Source organism: Neoarius graeffei, chromosome 2, assembly GCF_027579695.1.
Source record: "Neoarius graeffei isolate fNeoGra1 chromosome 2, fNeoGra1.pri, whole genome shotgun sequence".
NCBI classification, from domain to species: domain Eukaryota; kingdom Metazoa; phylum Chordata; class Actinopteri; order Siluriformes; family Ariidae; genus Neoarius; species Neoarius graeffei.
Window position 1 is genome coordinate 6,297,300 of NC_083570.1, and position 18,675 is coordinate 6,315,974.

An 18,675-nucleotide genomic window follows, 5' to 3' on the forward strand; every position below is an offset into this window, starting at 1 on the left:
TACAGAAAGCAAATGAGATGTAAAACCCACTTGTGATGTCAGACAGGGACATTTATTGTTCCCTTAATGAGAGGTGTTTTAGAGAGTGTGTGAGGAACAGCTGGCTCTGTAGATCAGACAGTGAGTGTTACCTGGAGGAAATGGATGTGATCGTGTGTGTGTGAAAGCTGCTCCAGCTCAGTGACTCTCCTCTGAAGATCAGCAATCTCCTGCTCCAGTTGCTCCAGGAGTCGTTCAGCTCGACTCAGTTCAGCCTTCTCCTGATCTCTGATCAGCTCCGTCACCTCCCAGCGCTTTTTCTCCATGGAGCTGATCAGCTCAGTAAAGATCCTCTCACTGTCCTCCACTGCTGTCTGTGCACTGAGCTGTTCGGACACACACACACACACACACACACACACACACACAAGATTTAAAGCTCATCTATCATTCCCTCTCTTACTGGGACTGTAAATGACTCGTTGTCCATGTTGTGTGTGTTTCTAGGAGCAGCTCTGTCTCTGCTCACTGCTCACCTTTATAGTGTTCACAGCCTGTTTCAGCTCCTGCACCTTCTTCTGCTTCTCCTGGATTCTCTGCTGGGATTTCATCTGCTCCTCCTTTAACTCACTCTGAGGACAAATAAAATACATTCAGCTTTTTATACAGTATGGGCAAACTGGTTCTGTATTCATGTCAGTTCAAAGAACATTTGTGTTTCGCTCTGAAGGTTATGTACTCTGGGTGTGTGTATGTGTGTGTGTGTGCGCGCGTGCGAGAGAGAGAGGTTTTGATCAGTGTGTAGTGTGTACCTAAGGAGGTTGAATTGACCTCCTTATATATAAGGTTGAAATATATCTATATATACACACAGTGGTGCTTGAAAGTTTGTGAACCCCTTTGAATTTTCTATATTTCTGCCTAAATATGACGGAAAACATCATCAGATTTTGACAAGTCCTAAAAGTAGATAAAGAGAACCCAGTTAAACAAATGAGACAAAAATATTATCCTTGGTCATTTATTTATTGAGGAAAATTATCCAATATGACATATCTGTGAGTGGTAAAAGTATGTGAACCTCTAGGATTAACAGTTAATTAGAGTCAGGTATTTTCAATCAATGGGATGACAATCAGGTGTGAGTAGGCACCCTGTTTTATTTAAAGAACAGGGATCTATCAAAGTCTGATCTTCACAACACATATTTGTGGAAGTGTCTCATGGCACGAACAAAGGAGATTTCTGAGGACCTCAGAAAAAGCGTTGTTGATGCTCATCAGGCTGGAAAAGGTTACAAAACCATCTCTAAAGAGTTTGGACTCCACCAATCCACAGTCAGACTATAATTCTGAATTATAGCAGCGAATTCTAAAGGAAAATGTCAGGACATCTGTCCATGAACTGAATCTCAAGAGAAGGTGTGTCATGCAGCAAGACAATGACCCTAAGCACACAAGTCATTCTTCCAAAGAATGGTTAAAGAAGAATAAAGTTAATGTTTTGGAATGGCCAAGTCAAAGTCTTGACCTTAATCCAATGGAAATGTTGTGGAAGGACCTGAAGCGAGCAGTTCATGTGAGGAAACCCACCAACACCCCAGAGTTGAAGCTGTTCTGTACAGAGGAACGGGCTAAAATTCCTCCAAGCTGGTGTGCAGGACTGATCAACAGTTACTGGAAACATTTAGTTGCAGTTATTGCTGCACAAGGGGCTCACACCAGATACTGAAAGCAAAGGTTCACATACTTTTGCCACTCACAGATGTGTAATATTGGATCATTTTCCTCAATAAATAAATGACCAAGTATAATAGTTTTGCCTCATTTGTTTAACTGGTTTCTTTTTATCTATTTTTAGGACTTGTGTGAAAATCAGATGATGTTTTAGGCCGTATTTATGCAGAAATATCGAAAATTCTAAAGGGTTCACAAACTTTCAAGCACCACTGTCATATATATATATATATATATATATATATATATATATATATATATATATATAAAAACCTCCTTATGTACAAACTACACACAGACCTCTCTCTCTCTCCTTATGTACAAACTACACACAAACCTCTCTCTCTCTCTCTCTCTCTCTCTCCGTGCACGTGTAAGGGAGAACATGGCCCACTCTGCACTGTGGAGAACAACTGAAATAATCCTGACTGCATGATCGGGGGGTAACAGTGAAATGAGCAAGCACGGGGAACACATTTACCTCATTATTTAGCTTATTTGCTTATTTTTTCATGTGATCATTTGTTCATTTAATTAAAAACACACTTGGAATAATAAAAAATTGCCAAAAATGTAAAAGTGTTTCATTAATGAATTTCCACATATCTATATCATCTGGAAGCATTACATATTTTTCCCACTCCTCTCTCTCCCATGTTCCTCTCTTCTCCTTCTCTTATTCTTTTTATATTTGTATGTGTTAAAACTTAATTTATTTTAATTTATCTAGAAGTTTTTCTTTATTTCTTTTCTCTGTTTTCTGTAATGATGCTGCTGGAATCTTAATTTCCCTGAGGGAACCCTCCTAAAGGGATCAATAAAGTTTTATCTAATCTTATATATATGTTATTTACCAGCCGGGAGGTCCGTATCGTGAAATACCGTGACTGAGGTCTTGAAAGTACTGAGCGAGGCCCTCTGGGCCGAGGTCAGTATTCAAGGCCGAGGTCACAGTATTCCACCATATGGACCGACCTTAAGCTGGTAAATATATTTATTTTTTTATTTACCAAATTCTAACAGAAAACTTTAAACATAAACACTAAAGTTATGTTTAAAGGGTGACTATCCCTTGTGGTCACAGTTTCTGTAAGGTGTGTATTAATGGCTGCTGGGATCAGGAGGATCAGAAGGGCGTCTACAGCTGTCCTCAGTGCAGAGACACTTTCACAACAAGGCCTGTTCTACGCAGAAACAACATGCTGGATGAAGTGGTGGAGAAACTGAAGAAGACTGAAGTCCAAGCTGCTTCTCCTGCTCACTGTTACGCTGGACCTGGAGATGTGGAGTGTGATTTCTGCACCGGGAGAAAACACAAAGCCGTCAAGTCCTGTCTGACGTGTTTGGCTTCTTATTGTGAAACTCATCTGAAACCTCATCAGGAAGCTCCTGTTTTGAAAAAACACACATTAATTGAAGCCTCAGTAAAACTCCAAGAGAAGATCTGCTCTGAACATGATGAAGTGCTGAAGATCTACTGTCGTACTGATCAAAAATGTATTTGCTCTTTGTGCATGTTGGAGAAACATAAAGACCATGACGCTGTTTCAGTCACAACAGAAAGGGCTGAGAAACAGGTGAGAACTAGAAATCTTTCCAGAATTAAATCATCTTAATTATAGTTTCCCATCTAGAAACAGGTGCTTTAGTCAGTGATATGATTTGAACTTTAATTTCAATGTGTGTCTCAATCAGAAGGATTCTGTAAAAGCTGATTAAAATTGTCTGTGTTCTGGTGAACAGAGTGTTAAATTTATCTTCAGTGATGGTTGTAATCTGGTTCGGGGTGGGTTTCCTGATAACGTTGCCCTTTAGACCTAAAGAGAGAGTTGAGAGACTCTCTTAAGGAATGAATGTTGTGTCTGTGTGTGGTTTTCCGGAACTCACTCATAAGAAGGAGTCTAAAGAGCAACAGGACAAAGAGCATCTTTGCAGTTCACGTCCCCGATATAGGCATTAGTAGCTGCTAAAGGCAATCGTACTGTCGTTGCTGAAGGCATTAGTAGTTGCTAAATCCAGTCTATAAGGTCACATGGCGCTCATTTTTAACCAAAATCTAATGAAATATAAAGTGTTTAAAATAAGATAATATATAGTATCATCTGGAAGCATTACATATATAATGTGGTAATTAATTAATGAAACTATTTTATGTTTTTGGCAATTTTTTTTATTCCAAGCGTGTTTTTAATGAAATGAACAAATGTTCACATGAAAGAATGAAGAAATAAGCTAAATAATGAGGTAAATGTGTTCCCCGTGCTCGCTCATTTCACTGTTACCCCCGATCATGCAGTCAGGATTATTTCAGCTGTTCTCCACAGTGCAGAGTGGGCCATGTTCTCCCTTATAAGTGCACAGAGAGAGAGAGAGAGAGAGAGAGAGAGAGAGGTTTTGATCTGTGTGTAGTGTGTACCGAAGGAGGTTTAATATATATAGTCAACCTTATATATAAGGAGGTTAATTAAACCTTCTTAGGTACACATTACACACACATCAAAATCTCTCTCTTTCTCACACACACACACACACACACACACACACACACACACACACACACACACACACACACACACACACCATTAGAAATGCAGAAATGTCTCATTTATAACACTAAATTAGTTAATCACTCGCCTAATGGAGCTAAATTTGATTAAAATATAGTGATATAAATGTGACATTCTGATATCCATACGTAATTCCATAACATACTGAAATATATTCATCGTGTTTTGTGTATATTTATTTAATAATTAACAGAGCTGGACAAAGAACCCAACTTCATTACTTAAGTCAAAGTACAGATCCCACTGGGCAAATGTTACTCCGATACAAGTGAAAGTTGGACAGTCAAATTTTTACTTCAGTTAAAGTACTGCAGTATTTGCTTTTAAAAAATTCTTAAGTATTAAAAGTACATTTTCTGTCAATGCATTGTTGTATTATAGCCACAACGCTTACAAAACCTAATGCCTCTGAAACACCTGACTGGATTTACTGACTAACTTGTAGAACCTGTAGAATAAACGCCTGGTAGAATGTTACAAAATGAAACACAACTGAAGTGAAAAAGACCCATTGTCATTTTCATTTTTTTTATTGTAACCCTCCTCCCCACCGCCACAAAGCAGCATGGTAGTGTTCTGACCCAGCTCTGGCAGTGTGTGCACACATGGATGTGTGTGTTAATCAGGAAGACAGTGGAACAGCTGTAAATGCAGCTTGCTCAGAAAATAAAAAGGACAATCCAACCTGATTAAAACCCAGATCCGCACCTCGAGCTTAATAACGGCCCAACAGCAACTCTGCTTTAAGCAAGACAACAAAAAAGGTGCAAGACCATCATCTGACATCAAAACAAAAAATTCCAGCAGTTTGTTAAGTGTATGTATTCATGCACATATGAATCTGCCTGTGGAATCATGTCAGTGAAGCTCCACCTGACATGCTAGCAAACTCTTTTCAAACTCGAAATCATATTGGGCAGCTAATATTATGAGAAAAGAAAGATTTCTACTTTTTTGTTTAATTGGCAAGATTATGATAAAACATTTCTGAAAGGACTTCAGAAAAGTGAACGTTATTCATGTTAGTGTAACTCCGTTTTTACATGCTAACTAACAGTGTCCAAGTTAACTAGCTATGTGTAAACATTAGCCGTGGACAAGGCGATGGCAACTTGGCAAATCCATAGAAAGTCATTTGACTAATCAGACTGTGTAGCGATTGCAACGTGATCACTAGCTCTAAAGCACAGACAACTTCACTGCAAGCTTTCTCTTGGAATAAAACGTTTATATCCCTCAATATGCTTCCGCAGGTCGGATGGGGAGTTTTTGTAGGCTGTGATGTGCTCCGTTTTAGGTAAACAAAGCAAACATTTAAAATGAAACGACTCTTTATTCCTTTCAGAAAACTGAATCATGGGTTCTAGCTATAGAACCGTGGGTGTGTGCATTCCCCAGAAGAACCGCCTCCTTCCATTCTGCCATCAACTGATCGTGTTAAATAATGCTGCGGAGAAATCATTGATCTTGATTTTATCCAGTCTATGGACGTGACGTGACCCTAGTGATTACTGATAGACTGTCTCAGTGTCACCTGCGGAAAAACCAATCACGTTTTAGAAAAGAAAAGAAAAAAACATCCACTTTCAAAGCTGCTTCATAGTAACGAGTAACGAGGACCTTGATAGAAATGTAGTGGAGTAAAAAGTACGATATTTGTCTTTCAAATGTAGTGAAGTTAAAGTCATGTTTCAAAAAAAAATACTTAAGTAAAGTATAGATACTCAAAAAGTGTACTTAAAGGTGCAGTACAAGATTTTGGAATAACGGTTCCCGCAAGCCATATTTTGAAAAGAAACACGCCCGCTCTCGCCATGCTCCCACCCCCCGCGTCTCCACCCCTCCTCCCCCCGCGTCTCCACCCCCCTCGCTCTCGCTGCCAGGGTGTACACTTGTTAACACGACAACACTGTCCTATCTGATAATGTAATGAATACATAATAGAGATAATAGGGATAGATTAGGGATAAAATTAGCTCATGTTTTAAGTCGTTCAAATTCTGTAAAGCTGCTTTGCGACAATGTTTATTGTTAAAAGCGCTGTACAAATAAACTTGATTGATTGACATAATGTTATCTTACCTATCGAGTAGAAACAGGGCCACCATTGCATCGGTTTGAAGTCCTTTTTGTTGTTTGAGTCGCCGCCAGCGGTCGAATGCTGCACCAATATTCACTCTGGTCTTGACTCGTCCTTTTTCATAAAGTTTCTTGGCAGTTGCCTTTTCGAATACAGATTTTCATTTTCTTTTTTGACCAGTTGTGTGCGTCTGTTCTGACATAGTGTTATGTAATTATTGTAGGCCAGTATCTAGATAAAATGGGCTAGTATGGTAGGCTATCTATCCGTTGCTTTGAAATGGCTTAAGTTCAGCTGTAGTGTTCCCTGCTCATACTGTAAGCGCAAGGGTAGGGGCGGGGGTGGGGCGGTGAGGGTCGCGGGCTTCAGTCTGATTGACGTGTCAGTATCCAATCATTTTGAGGTGGTACCTCGATAGGATTTGATGGTGTTTTTCCTTTATTTTACACTGTAGACTGGATTAAAATATTTCATTTTGGGGTCAAACCTTCTATTGTACTGCTTGCAACATGGGTGTGAGGAGCTTTTCAAGCAATATGGTAAAAAATACTCCTGAAAAAAATCTCGTACTCGACCTTTAAGTACAAAACTCAAGTAAACGTACTTTGTTACTAGCCTGGCAAGCCAGACTAAATGTGAATATTTAGTCTGGTCTCGGTCGTAGACATTTCCGAAGGTGGGGGTGGAACAATCCGTTGTCTTTCAAACTGTCTCTGTGTGTATTGAGGTATTTCACCTGACGTCACAGGGTCACGTGATGCCCCGGTGTCCACCATTTTGGACGGCAAGCTAGCTAATGTCAACAACAGTAGCTAGTATGTTACTGTAGCAATATTTACGTTCAGTCATTTGGATGACTGTTAAAACCTTTCAGTCTCAAGTTTTTCCTTTACTGGATTTACTAGTTTACTGAGCTAGCGCGTGATGGCTCCCGGCTCGGCCGGAGAGCGCGCGATGGCTCCCGGCTCGGCCGGAGAGCGCGCGATGGCTCCCGATGGCTCTCCGGCCCGGCCGGAGAGCGCGCGATGGCTCCCGGCCCGGCCCGAGAGCGCGCGATGGCTCCCGGCCCGGCCCGAGAGCGCGCGATGGCTCCCGGCCCGGCCCGAGAGCGCGCGATGGCTCCCGGCCCGGCCCGAGAGCGCGCGATGGCTCCCGGCCCGGCCCGAGAGCGCGCGATGGCTCCCGGCCCGGCCCGAGAGCGCGCGATGGCTCCCGGCCCGGCCCGAGAGCGCGCGATGGCTCCCGGCCCGGCCCGAGAGCGCGCGATGGCTCCCGGCCCGGCCGGAGAGCGCGCGATGGCTCCCGGCCCGGCCGGAGAGCGCGCGATGGCTCCCGGCCCGGCCCGAGAGCGCGCGATGTCTCCCGGCCCGGCCCGAGAGCGCGCGATGGCTCCCGGCCCGGCCCGAGAGCGCGCGATGGCTCCCGGCCCGGCCCGAGAGCGCGCGATGGCTCCCGGCCCGGCCCGAGAGCGCGCGATGGCTCCCGGCCCGGCCCGAGAGCGCGCGATGGCTCCCGATTTGGCCAAGCGCGCTAGCTCAGTAAACTAGTAAATCCAGTAAAGGAAAAACTTGAGACTGAAAGGTTTTAACAGTCATCCAAATGACTGAACGTAAATATTGCTACAGTAACATACCAGCTACGATGTTGTTGACATTAGCTAGTGCTAACAGCTAGCTGCTAGTACACTGCTACAACACAGACACCGACCCTAATAATACAGTTCTTAGTCATTGCCTGGTAACAGCAAATTTATAACGGGCCATGTCTCAACAGACTAAGAAGTTATTTCAATGACATTTAATAACATTTTGTTTATCCTGAGGACCGAAAGTAAATGAAAATGTGAACAAACCTTAGCTGTAATAAGATGGCGACCACCGGCTCCAGGGACGACCCGCTGATGTAGGCATGTTACCCAGCCTGACACAAAATATTTGTAGGCATCCAAACTCTTATACGCTTTCAGATCAATACCTGTGTATAGCGATGGGTTTTTAACGACATAGGTGTACAGATCCTGTGGGCCGAAGTCAGGTAAAGACGAGGGCTTCGTGTACTTCCGTACGTCAGTGAACAATCCTGGTGGAAGCAGGTAAACGTCGTTCTCTAAGCCTGCTAACCTCAATTTTTGCAAATACCTCTCCCTCTGCTCGCCCTGTAAATGCCCTACGTCGCTGGATAGTGAAGGTGTTTTCTGCATCTCGCTCCTTTTTCTTTTATGTTTTTCGTTTGTCGCCTTCCTCGCATTCAAACTGATTCGAGCAGTGCCGTCCAAAATGGCAGCATCACATGACTTGGTCACGTGAGTGAAATACCTCAATAGGCCAACGCTCTGACCAATCAGCGCAACAGTGACTGTGACATAGTCAGAGCGACAGAAAGCAGTGGGGGAGACCTTGAAATAAATAATTTTTCAAAATGCGTATTAATTAATAAACAGGTTCTAGATATTAAGAAGTTTGGAGATAATGACCACAAGTTTGGAGTCTGTACCACATACTTAACATACACTCGTTTTTTTTTTCAAGTGTTTTTCAAGGGTTTGCTTAAACTGTTTTTGAGAGTTTTTATTTTTATTTAGTGGTGTTTGGTGACATAATTTCCCTTAAATTTAAAATAACGCAAAAATAAGAAACAATCAAAAAGTAATGTTTCAAAGCTGTTTATTAATTCTTCGTACTGCACAAACTAGCCCCATCCTTTTGGCTACGAGCGGAGCCAGCTGGTAGATCAGACTTTTGCCATAGCCGGTCGGCAAAACAGCGAAAACGTCCTTCTTGAAAAGGAATGAGCGGAGAGCCTCTTCCTGCTCATGCTTCAATGAAAACTCCAAGTCTAATTCTTCTAAAACTGATTCCAAAGCGGAGTCAAACGAGCGCTGTTCACTAGCCATAGCCATCTTTCCTGTTGCGCTTTCTCCAGCGTCGCACAGTCTTGTCGTCACTCCTGCAAAAGCCCGCCCAAAGAATCCAAACAAAAACCTTGCGTTGTGATTGGCGGGCACGATTTGATGCCCGGGGTGTTTTGTTGATATGGTGCGAGGCTAGACCCACTCGTAGGCAAAAATATTTTTGGCCGCTAGGCGGATGGTTCTAGTTTACTACGCTACTTCGTTACTGTCCACCTCTGATAATTAACTCGATGTATTTGCAATGTAGAAGAAAACTAATTGAACACCACCAGCAGATTCAACCCCAGTTTCCCCCGCTGACTGTGAGAGTCCCTCAGAGCCGCATGCGCATTCTGTGGATTCAGCAGCGAGCGAGTCGCTCTTTGTTTTGAACGAGTGCTCCGGGTCTCTCGTAAATTCCGAGCAAACTAAAGGACGACTTGTGCTACGATGTTGTTCGGGAAAACCACGTTAGCTTGATGATGGATCTTAAGAGGTCATTTAAAACTCTCTTGGCCTTAAGAGGCTTTCGGGAAACCCAGCCCAGATCAGTTAGTGAACATTTCTCTCTCTCTCTCTCTCTCTCTCACACACACACACACACACACACACACACAGAGTACATAACCTTCAGAGCGAAACATGAATGTACTTTGAACTGACATTAATATGGAACCAGTTCGCTCGTACTGTATAAAAAGCTGAATGTATTTTATTTGTCCTCAGAGTGAGTTAAAGGAGGAGCAGATGAAATCCCAGCAGAGAATCCAGGAGAAGCAGAAGAAGGTGCAGGAGCTGAAACAGGCTGTGAACACTATAAAGGTGAGCAGAGACAGAGCTGCTCCTAGAAACACACACAACATGGACAATGAGTCATTTACAGTCCCAGTAAGAGAGGGAATGATAGATGAGCTTTAAATCTTGTGTGTGTGTGTGTGTGTGTGTGTGTGTGTGTGTGTGTGTGTGTGTGTGTCCTTACAGCTCAGTGCACAGACAGCAGTGGAGGACAGTGAAAGGATCTTTACTGAGCTGATCAGCTCCATGGAGAAAAAGCGCTGGGAGGTGACGGAGCTGATCAGAGATCAGGAGAAGGCTGAACTGAGTCGAGCTGAACGACTCCTGGAGCAACTGGAGCAGGAGATTGCTGATCTTCAGAGGAGAGTCACTGAGCTGGAGCAGCTTTCACACACACACGATCACATCCATTTCCTCCAGGTAACACTCACTGTCTGATCTACAGAGCCAGCTGTTCCTCACACACTCTCTAAAACACCTCTCATTAAGGGAACAATAAATGTCCCTGTCTGACATCACAAGTGGGTTTTACATTTCATTTGCTTTCTGTAGGTTTTAGCTTCTGGACGTAAGTCTCCTACATTGGAAAGACCATTATTTCACACATCCAGTGTCACTGTCCATCAACATCTCTCATTTGATGGAGTGAGGAATTCTCTCTCAGATTTGAAAAAGAGACTCGAGGAATTCTGTGAGGAGGAATTCAACAAAATCCTTCCACATGGTAAGAGGAGCTGTTCCTGCTGGAGAAACACAGTGATGTGTTATTTCTTAGCGATGCTCCTGCTTTCTTTTCTGCAGACACTTTATTCACCCGACACTTTGAACTAAAACACTGATTTAAAATGAATAAACTGACTGGATCACTTTAAACTCTTTCCATCTTTTACACAAACTCATGTTTCTATTTTTCTCTCCACAGCTGCAGCAGTTCAGATCATTTCAGAACCAGAACCACAGAGCAGAGAAGAGTTTCTGAAATGTACATCTAACACACACACACATACACACACACACACCCCTGCACACTTCTCGGCCTGTCATGATGACAAATTTTGTTGGACGATATATTGTCTCAGAAATTATTGCGATAAACGATATTATTGTTGACGTCTTTTCAAGGCAATTTTATGCCACTAGTAAAATAATAATGATCATGCAAATACACCCTTTCATAGAACAGTAAACTTCTAATTAAGTCAACTTATTCAATTCAACAGTCGAACGTGAAAAATAAATATAAATAAATAAGCTCAAGAAATAAAACAACAATCAAACAAAACCACTCACAACAAAAACAATAAATAAAATACAATTTATGGCTCTTAAAAATTGCACTGAAGTGAATATTAACTTGGCACAGGGTAATAAAAAGACATTCTTTTCTTCACAGGCAACATTCTGCCAATCCAGTTTCTCAAAGATTAGTACCCAGATCAACAAAAAGTGCATAGTAACAACGTATTGCCAGCTGTCATTTGGATAAAAGTCACAACAATTAGAACGAGATAACATGTAGGCAAGGGCGTAGGTTTGGTATTAACATTGGTGGGGACAAAAACCCAATGCCAACCCCCAGTGGTGCCAACTTCAGGTCAACATTAGAGGGTCACAATATTTTGCTCCGTTGTGTTCCACCAAAAGAGTCTCCATCATCTCTCCAAAGGCCAGACTTTTAACATTTGAAGTTCAGAACTGTAGTAATTCATGAATAATAATAATATTAATAATAATATGAAATCCAATTGGGGCGGCACGGTGGTGTAGTGGTTAGCGCTGTCGCCTCACAGCAAGAAGGTCCTGGGTTCGAGCCCCGGGGCCGGCGAGGGCCTTTCTGTGTGGAGTTTGCATGTTCTCCCCGTGTCCGCGTGGGTTTCCTCCGGGTGCTCCGGTTTCCCCCACAGTCCAAAGACATGCAGGTTAGGTTAACTGGTGACTCTAAAGTTGACCGTAGGTGTGAGTGTGAATGGTTGTCTGTGTCTATGTGTCAGCCCTGTGATGACCTGGCGACTTGTCCAGGGTGTACCCCGCCTTTTGCCCGTAGTCAGCTGGGATAGGCTCCAGCTTGCCTGCGACCCTGTAGAAGGATAAAGCGGCTAGAGATAATGAGATGAGATAATGAGATGAGATGAAATCCAATTGATTAACTGCAAATCTTGCATGTGATGATGAACTCATTCTACCAATTTGCAAATGTGTTTTCCAAGTGAATACCGCACTGACTGTCGGGAGGGTGTATGTTCCTTTCCCTCATAAATGGAAATAAAACCCATCCGGAGCCTTAAACACTGCGTTCCATGAGGCTGGCAGGGGGAGTCGCTCTCTTCTGTGGGATCTTTAACTAGTTTTAGAATGCTAGTTTAAGCTGATATGTGATTGATCTAACGGTAAAACAGCACGAGGGCTCGAGAACTTTGACAGGTTACAATTTTACTTCAGGGTTGCCAGATACTGCTGACGTTTTCCAGCCCAAAATATGTTCAAAACCCACCAAAATGTAAAATGTACTTGATGCCTATCTTGTAAAGTAAAAATATGCAGCTAAAGTCCAGTATACTATTTGTAAATCGAACAAATAGCAGCATGAGCCCGTCAGTGCTGGAGGTGAAGAATCTGCTGTCTGGTACTCGGCTCCGTGTGGTTCAATCAGATTATAACTCTGCAATCATCTGCTGTGTTCTGAATCCTACATGCACCAGTAGGTGGCGCACACGCATAATATTATGTAGGCTATGTTAGGCTACGATGCATATCTAACATCTGCATTGCTGAGGTTATTTATTTTTTATTTATTTATCTTTTTATCCTGTTTGTTTTATTAATTTTATAGGCCTAGTTATTCTGCTTAATTTATTTTTGTCTACATCCATGTATTTTCTTCATCTGTTATCCTGATTTTTGTGGATTTGTTAGATTGTACCTGTTTTATATACTTCAATTAAAAAAAAAAAGTGAGGCTCCGATGCATGGCTGAATGTAACATGAGAAGAGAAAATGGAGAATGGATTGCGTCATTCTTATTTACTAGTTTATGAGTTCAGTTTCTGCACTACATTACACACATTCATATTAGTCTTACAGTTACATCGACATTGTTTTGTTTAAATAATACTTAATGAGATAAATGTTTGTTAATGATCAATTTAAGCCAATGCTCGATTTTGGTTGTTTAAAATACCTAAGGGGTGCTGGGTAAACTAGGTCTTTGTGTCGTGTGATGCCCGCGATCTCTGATTGGGTCACAGAAGTGTTTAATATGGATTGGATTGGATCGGGGCGATTTCTCAGAGACAACAAGGGCAGCCGAACTTCCCCTAAAATTCTCTCCCCAAACTGCGGCGTCTACGATGTTGAATTCTCATTAAAACAATAACTTGCATAACATAATATATGCCCAAGATTGTATTTACGTTCATAACTATCCCTATGTCATCCTGTAACTTATTTGAGTGATGTCTGACGAACTTGCAGTTCGCTACGAGAATCACTTTTGCTGCCAGGCTGTAACCTTTCTTATTTCAATGGGCTCTATGGACTGGCAGCCGGGTATCCGTTGCAGTCTAGGAGACGGCTCTGAACAGCCAATTTCGGCTAGTTGTTATTGGTTAAAATTGACAAAATCGTCACTTCCGGGGAAGCCGGGTATCTCTGGGGGTAAACGGGACATGGGCGGGCCAAGAAGCCGGGCTGATAAAGGATTATTGGAGGTGATGTTTGAAAGACATGAGGAGGGCGGTTGCTGTACTTCGGCGAGGAACACGGAAGCATGATCAGTCAGTCCCTAGTGGATGTCGAGAAAGTGTACTTGTGTGCCAAAGTGCTGTCCGAATTTCTTTTCATATAAACGTTTCTTCTCATTGATGTCTCTGTGCATTACTCTGTAAATAAATGTAAATATTACTCATTGTACTCCGTTAACTTTCATCCATTCTATCAGTTTGATCATTTGTGAATTCACTCGTTTATTTCATTTGTAGTTCAATCAACGTGGTTGTAGGCTAGCTTGAGCCTTATTGGGATCTGCAGTGCTAGCTGCTAACAGCTGGTATCTATCTGCTATAATGGCAAAGTACGGCCAATCATTTTGCCCCGCCCCCGCCTCGCGCTCCGTCCGGTGCGGTAGTGATGTCCCGTTGCTCGCGCGCCACAGCAGAGACCCGCGCGACCTTCAGCCGGTACAGTCGCTGTTCTTTTACCACCTCCGTTATTCTCATCTTTCCGGTGCGTTCTTGATTTTTCCATTGTGTCCTATTTTGCCATATCAAAATACCCAAAATGGTATCGTATTATTCATATTTAAGTGAATAATCAATTGTCATCATAACTTGGCATTTTTAACCCAATCAATCAAAAAGAGGAAATTTTTTCAATATTTTCAAAAAATTTTACAAAAACATTTGAATTATAATAAAAAAAATTCCACAGCAGAGGCCAGATAAAGCAAGATGCTATCTTTATTCTTATTAAACATGATAAAAGAAACATTGAGTGTAAAGGCCAATTTATGCTGACAACCCAGTCCTCGCAGATAGCGTCGCAGACAGTGTCTGCATAGCCCCCCCACCTTCGCAGATGCTCTGCGCGCACCTCCCAAAAATTGTGACCACCACAGAAGCCTCACAGACAGCGTCGCAGACAAGAGGGCTCTGATTGGTCCACTCTACATCCGCTGTACATGCACTTCCGCTTCCCTACTTTTCCGGTTTGTTTTGTTTTCACGACCGCCATTTTTAAAAACACGAGCGAAGATGGAGCAGCACAAAGAGCGGTCGATTGAGGAAGTACGTACATCTATACGACTCCAGTTCTAGTCATTATAATTAACCGGAGGATAAACACTCCACTAACCACACCCACCAACTACTCCTAGCGACTTCGTGCCCCCTTGCGTTGTGCCGGTGAATAACATCGCGCACGCCTATTACTCCCCGCTCAACAATAAATTACAACTGTCTGCGAAAGCCTTGTCGCAAGAGCATGCAGAGGCCTTCAGATAAATGCAAAAAAAAGTAAAATTAGAAAATTTATTTTTTGACTATAATGTCCCAAATGAGAAACCAGTTTCTGAGACAGACCCACATAAATTGACTCATGACAAATAAATAATTGAAAAATTGTATTACGTAGACCTAAAACTGAGCTTCGCCTATTTCAAAGCCCACCAGCCGCCACTGGATTGGATGTAGACTAGTGGACGGAGAGAGTACATAGAATGTGCTGCATCAAAGTCCTTCTAAGGCTGTAGAAGTGTCTCCGGCTGCATTCTCACACAGAACATTCGTGCGAAATGTTTATAAACATCTGATAAAAACCTGCCGAAATAACGTCAAACCGCCCAATCTGGCAACACTGTTTTACTTGGCAACGGAATGTATCTGAATTCTGATTGGTTGTTGTACAGAGAAAAGTTTTCACGACCACGCCCCCAGCGCGGATATTCATGTTCACATTGTTCAGTATGTTTTTCTCTTTTATTTTAGATTTCTGTTATCTGACTCTGGATCCCAACACGGCACATCGTCACCTCATTCTGTCTGAGAAGAACAGAGCGGTGAGAGCCAGTGAGAGTGAGCAGCGTTACTCTGATCATCCAGAGAGATTTGATCACTGGTGGCAGGTGTTGTGTAAGGAGAGTGTGTGTGGACGCTGTTACTGGGAGGTGGAGTGGAGCGGTGATGTGCTCATATCAGTCTCATATAAAGACATCAGCAGGAAAGGACGGGGTAATGAGTGTCGGTTTGGACGCAACAATCAGTCCTGGAGTCTGCAGTCTTCTCTCTCTTTCTATCACAACAGCATTAAGACTGATCTCAGAGTTCCATCAGCCTCCAGAATAGGAGTGTATGTGGATCACAGTGCAGGAACTCTGTCCTTCTACAGCGTCTCTGACACGATGAAGCTCCTCCACAGAGTCCACACCACATTCACTCAGACTCTATACGCTGGGTTTGAGATCTACTCGTTTTCTACAGTGAGATTGTGTGATCCAGAATAAAAGTGTGTAGTGTTTTCTGTAAAATTCCTGCACGTTGCCACGTTGTTGCTCAGTCGTCTGTTTCACTAGAACACAATCCAGCTGCACAAAAACACTCATTTTAATATTTAAATTAAAACAGATGAATAATTTAAAATAATTAAAAAGGAAATGTTAAAAATTAACTGTCAGACAAGAAACTCGTCAAATTTAAAAAGAAAATGATCTCATGACCTTCGCATGATAAAGTTCTGTTTGTTTCATATTATTCCACAAGGTTAAGTACGCTCGCATTTGTGGACATAAAATAATTTTGGTGAAATTGGGCAGCCTTGTCTGAGTCCACGTAACATCTTAAATTTTGGTATCATTCCAGGGTTAAGGGAGATATAACTATAAATATCATTGTGAAATATTTTAATAACCTTGCAGAGCCCATTTCCAAATCCAAGAGTTTTGAGTTTTATGAACATAAAATCGTGCTCCACAGTGTCGAATGCTTTGAAAAAGTCTAGAAATAAAACAAGACTGATTGAATAATTGATTGGTAATCAATCATATCCAGAATCAGTCGGACGTGGTTTTGAATATATTTTCCCTTCATGAAGGCTGATTGATATTCGTCTACAAGTTTTCCAAGTCCACGCTTTAGACGATTAGCAGATACTAAGGCAAGTAATTTATAATCATTGCATAGTAAGGTTATAGGTCTCCAATTGTCTAGCAACAAGAAGTCTTTTTTGGGTTTTGGTAGCAAGGTTATTAAGCCTGTCTTCATCGTCGGGGATAAACATTCTTTGTGAATGCATTCTAAAAATGCTCTATGTAATCTATTTTTTTAATATCCACCCAAAAGTATTTTAAAAATTCAGATGTTAAGCCATCGATTCCTGGTGATTTGCCTTTTTTCATTTGTTTTAATGCAATTTCAATTTCTGTTATAGTTCATCAAGTGTATGTTTGTCTTCATCCAGTTTTTTGAGGTTATCATTGATGGGATAAAATAAGACGTCACATTCTGATTTATTAAATTTAAGTTACAATAAACAAGCCAAATTCCATCCCGTACTCATTTCTGATCTTCTATTATATTATCATTGGTCATAAGCTTACTCATTTTTTTTCTTAGTTTGTCTTTGTTTTTCAAGTCTGAAGAAATACGATGAACTTTTTTCACCCTGTTCGATCCATCTAGCTCCTGGTCGAGTGGAAGCTCCATTTGCCTTTATTGTGTACATTTCATCTCATTGAGACTACAGTGACTAATTCTGAAATGTTTTCAAAGGATAGTTGTGTTATTTACTAATGTATTAATTTTATCAATCAGATCCTTTTGTTCTTGTCTTCTTATTTTAATTGAACTTTTATTTCATTTTATTTTATTTCTACTGTTTAATTATTATTTTTCTTCCCCATTTATTTTATGTAATTTTATTTTCTATTGCTTACTGTTTTGCTTTTACTTCTGTAAAGCACATTGAACTGCCACTGTGTATGAAATGTGCTATATAAATAAACTTGCCTTATACGTGAAAGTTTTTTACCCATGCCAATTGCTATTTGTTTGAGCTTAAACTTAAACCATTCCCATTTACTCCTATCAGACATGTCTAACTCTTCAACCTCCAAAATAAGAGACTCCACCTGATCACAAAATTCAGGGTTCTGTAATTAGTTATTAAATTTCCAAATATGAGGAACACTGTAAGAAACCTAATTTTACAGTATGACTAATTTTTTACAGCAGTTTTCTTGGTCTCTAAAAATAGTGTACAAAACTAAAATTAGACATTATCTGTAAATCAACAATCCATCTGTTATTCTAGGTATTATGACAGTAATAAACTACATTTCTCTTTTTTTACAGAAAAATACCATATTCATTTTACATGATCTTTTCAGTTTTCTTAAAATACATACAAATTCATGTAAAATGACAGTAATTATCTGTAATTAAATATGTAGCCTGGTATATTAAAGTTTGTCCATACTAACAATATTAACACTTCTCTGTAATTTTAAGGTAAATCTTATTTTTATTTGCATGTAATTATACATTCAACCTGTAATTAACTATGTAGCTTGTTATATAAAAGGTTTACTGGTAAGTCTACTAACAATCTAATGTTTTTCTCTGTAATTTTAAAGTAAATCTTATTCACAATCTTGTTCACTAGTACTTGTATGGTATGTATAAAAGTACTGGTGTAGACTTATATACTTTAATATTCAAACTGTAATTCCGGATATAATGCCAGTGAATCTGACAAAAATAAAATGAGGAAAGGCAAAGTCAGGAAAAAGGATTGCAATAGTCCAGGCAGGAAGTAGCAACAACGATTAGCTTCTTGCTGTTGAATGTTTTATTCAAACATTCATCAATGCATTTACACTTAATGATAAGGGCATCATGAACCCCCAGAATGCTCTTTTGAATGAAGGGCCTCCAAATTGAAGCTTCAATTTGTGTGTGCCAAATAGGCCTAACACATGAACAAGTCTGATGCACCTTATATCCAACAATAACATGCCAGCCGCAGAGTGAGACACTGAGAACAGAAATCTTCAATCTATTGCAAGTGTAAAAAAAAAAATAGAAAAAGGCTGTGCTTACAAAAAGTTTGTCTCAAATGAATTAAAACTTCAATAACATT

At 41.0% G+C, this 18,675-nt stretch overlaps 1 protein-coding gene across 1 annotated transcript in view; it reads left to right on the forward strand.

The window, feature by feature from the left end:
• Positions 1 to 17,547, forward strand: part of LOC132879405 (E3 ubiquitin/ISG15 ligase TRIM25-like) — a 61,020-nt gene extending 43,473 nt beyond the window's left edge. The window contains exon 6 of the mRNA XM_060913725.1: positions 15,528 to 17,547. Within this exon, the coding sequence (XP_060769708.1) occupies positions 15,528 to 16,042 (515 nt within the window). The 3' untranslated portion in view covers positions 16,043 to 17,547. The remainder of the gene's footprint in view (positions 1 to 15,527) is intronic.
• Positions 17,548 to 18,675: the final 1,128 nt, after the last annotated feature.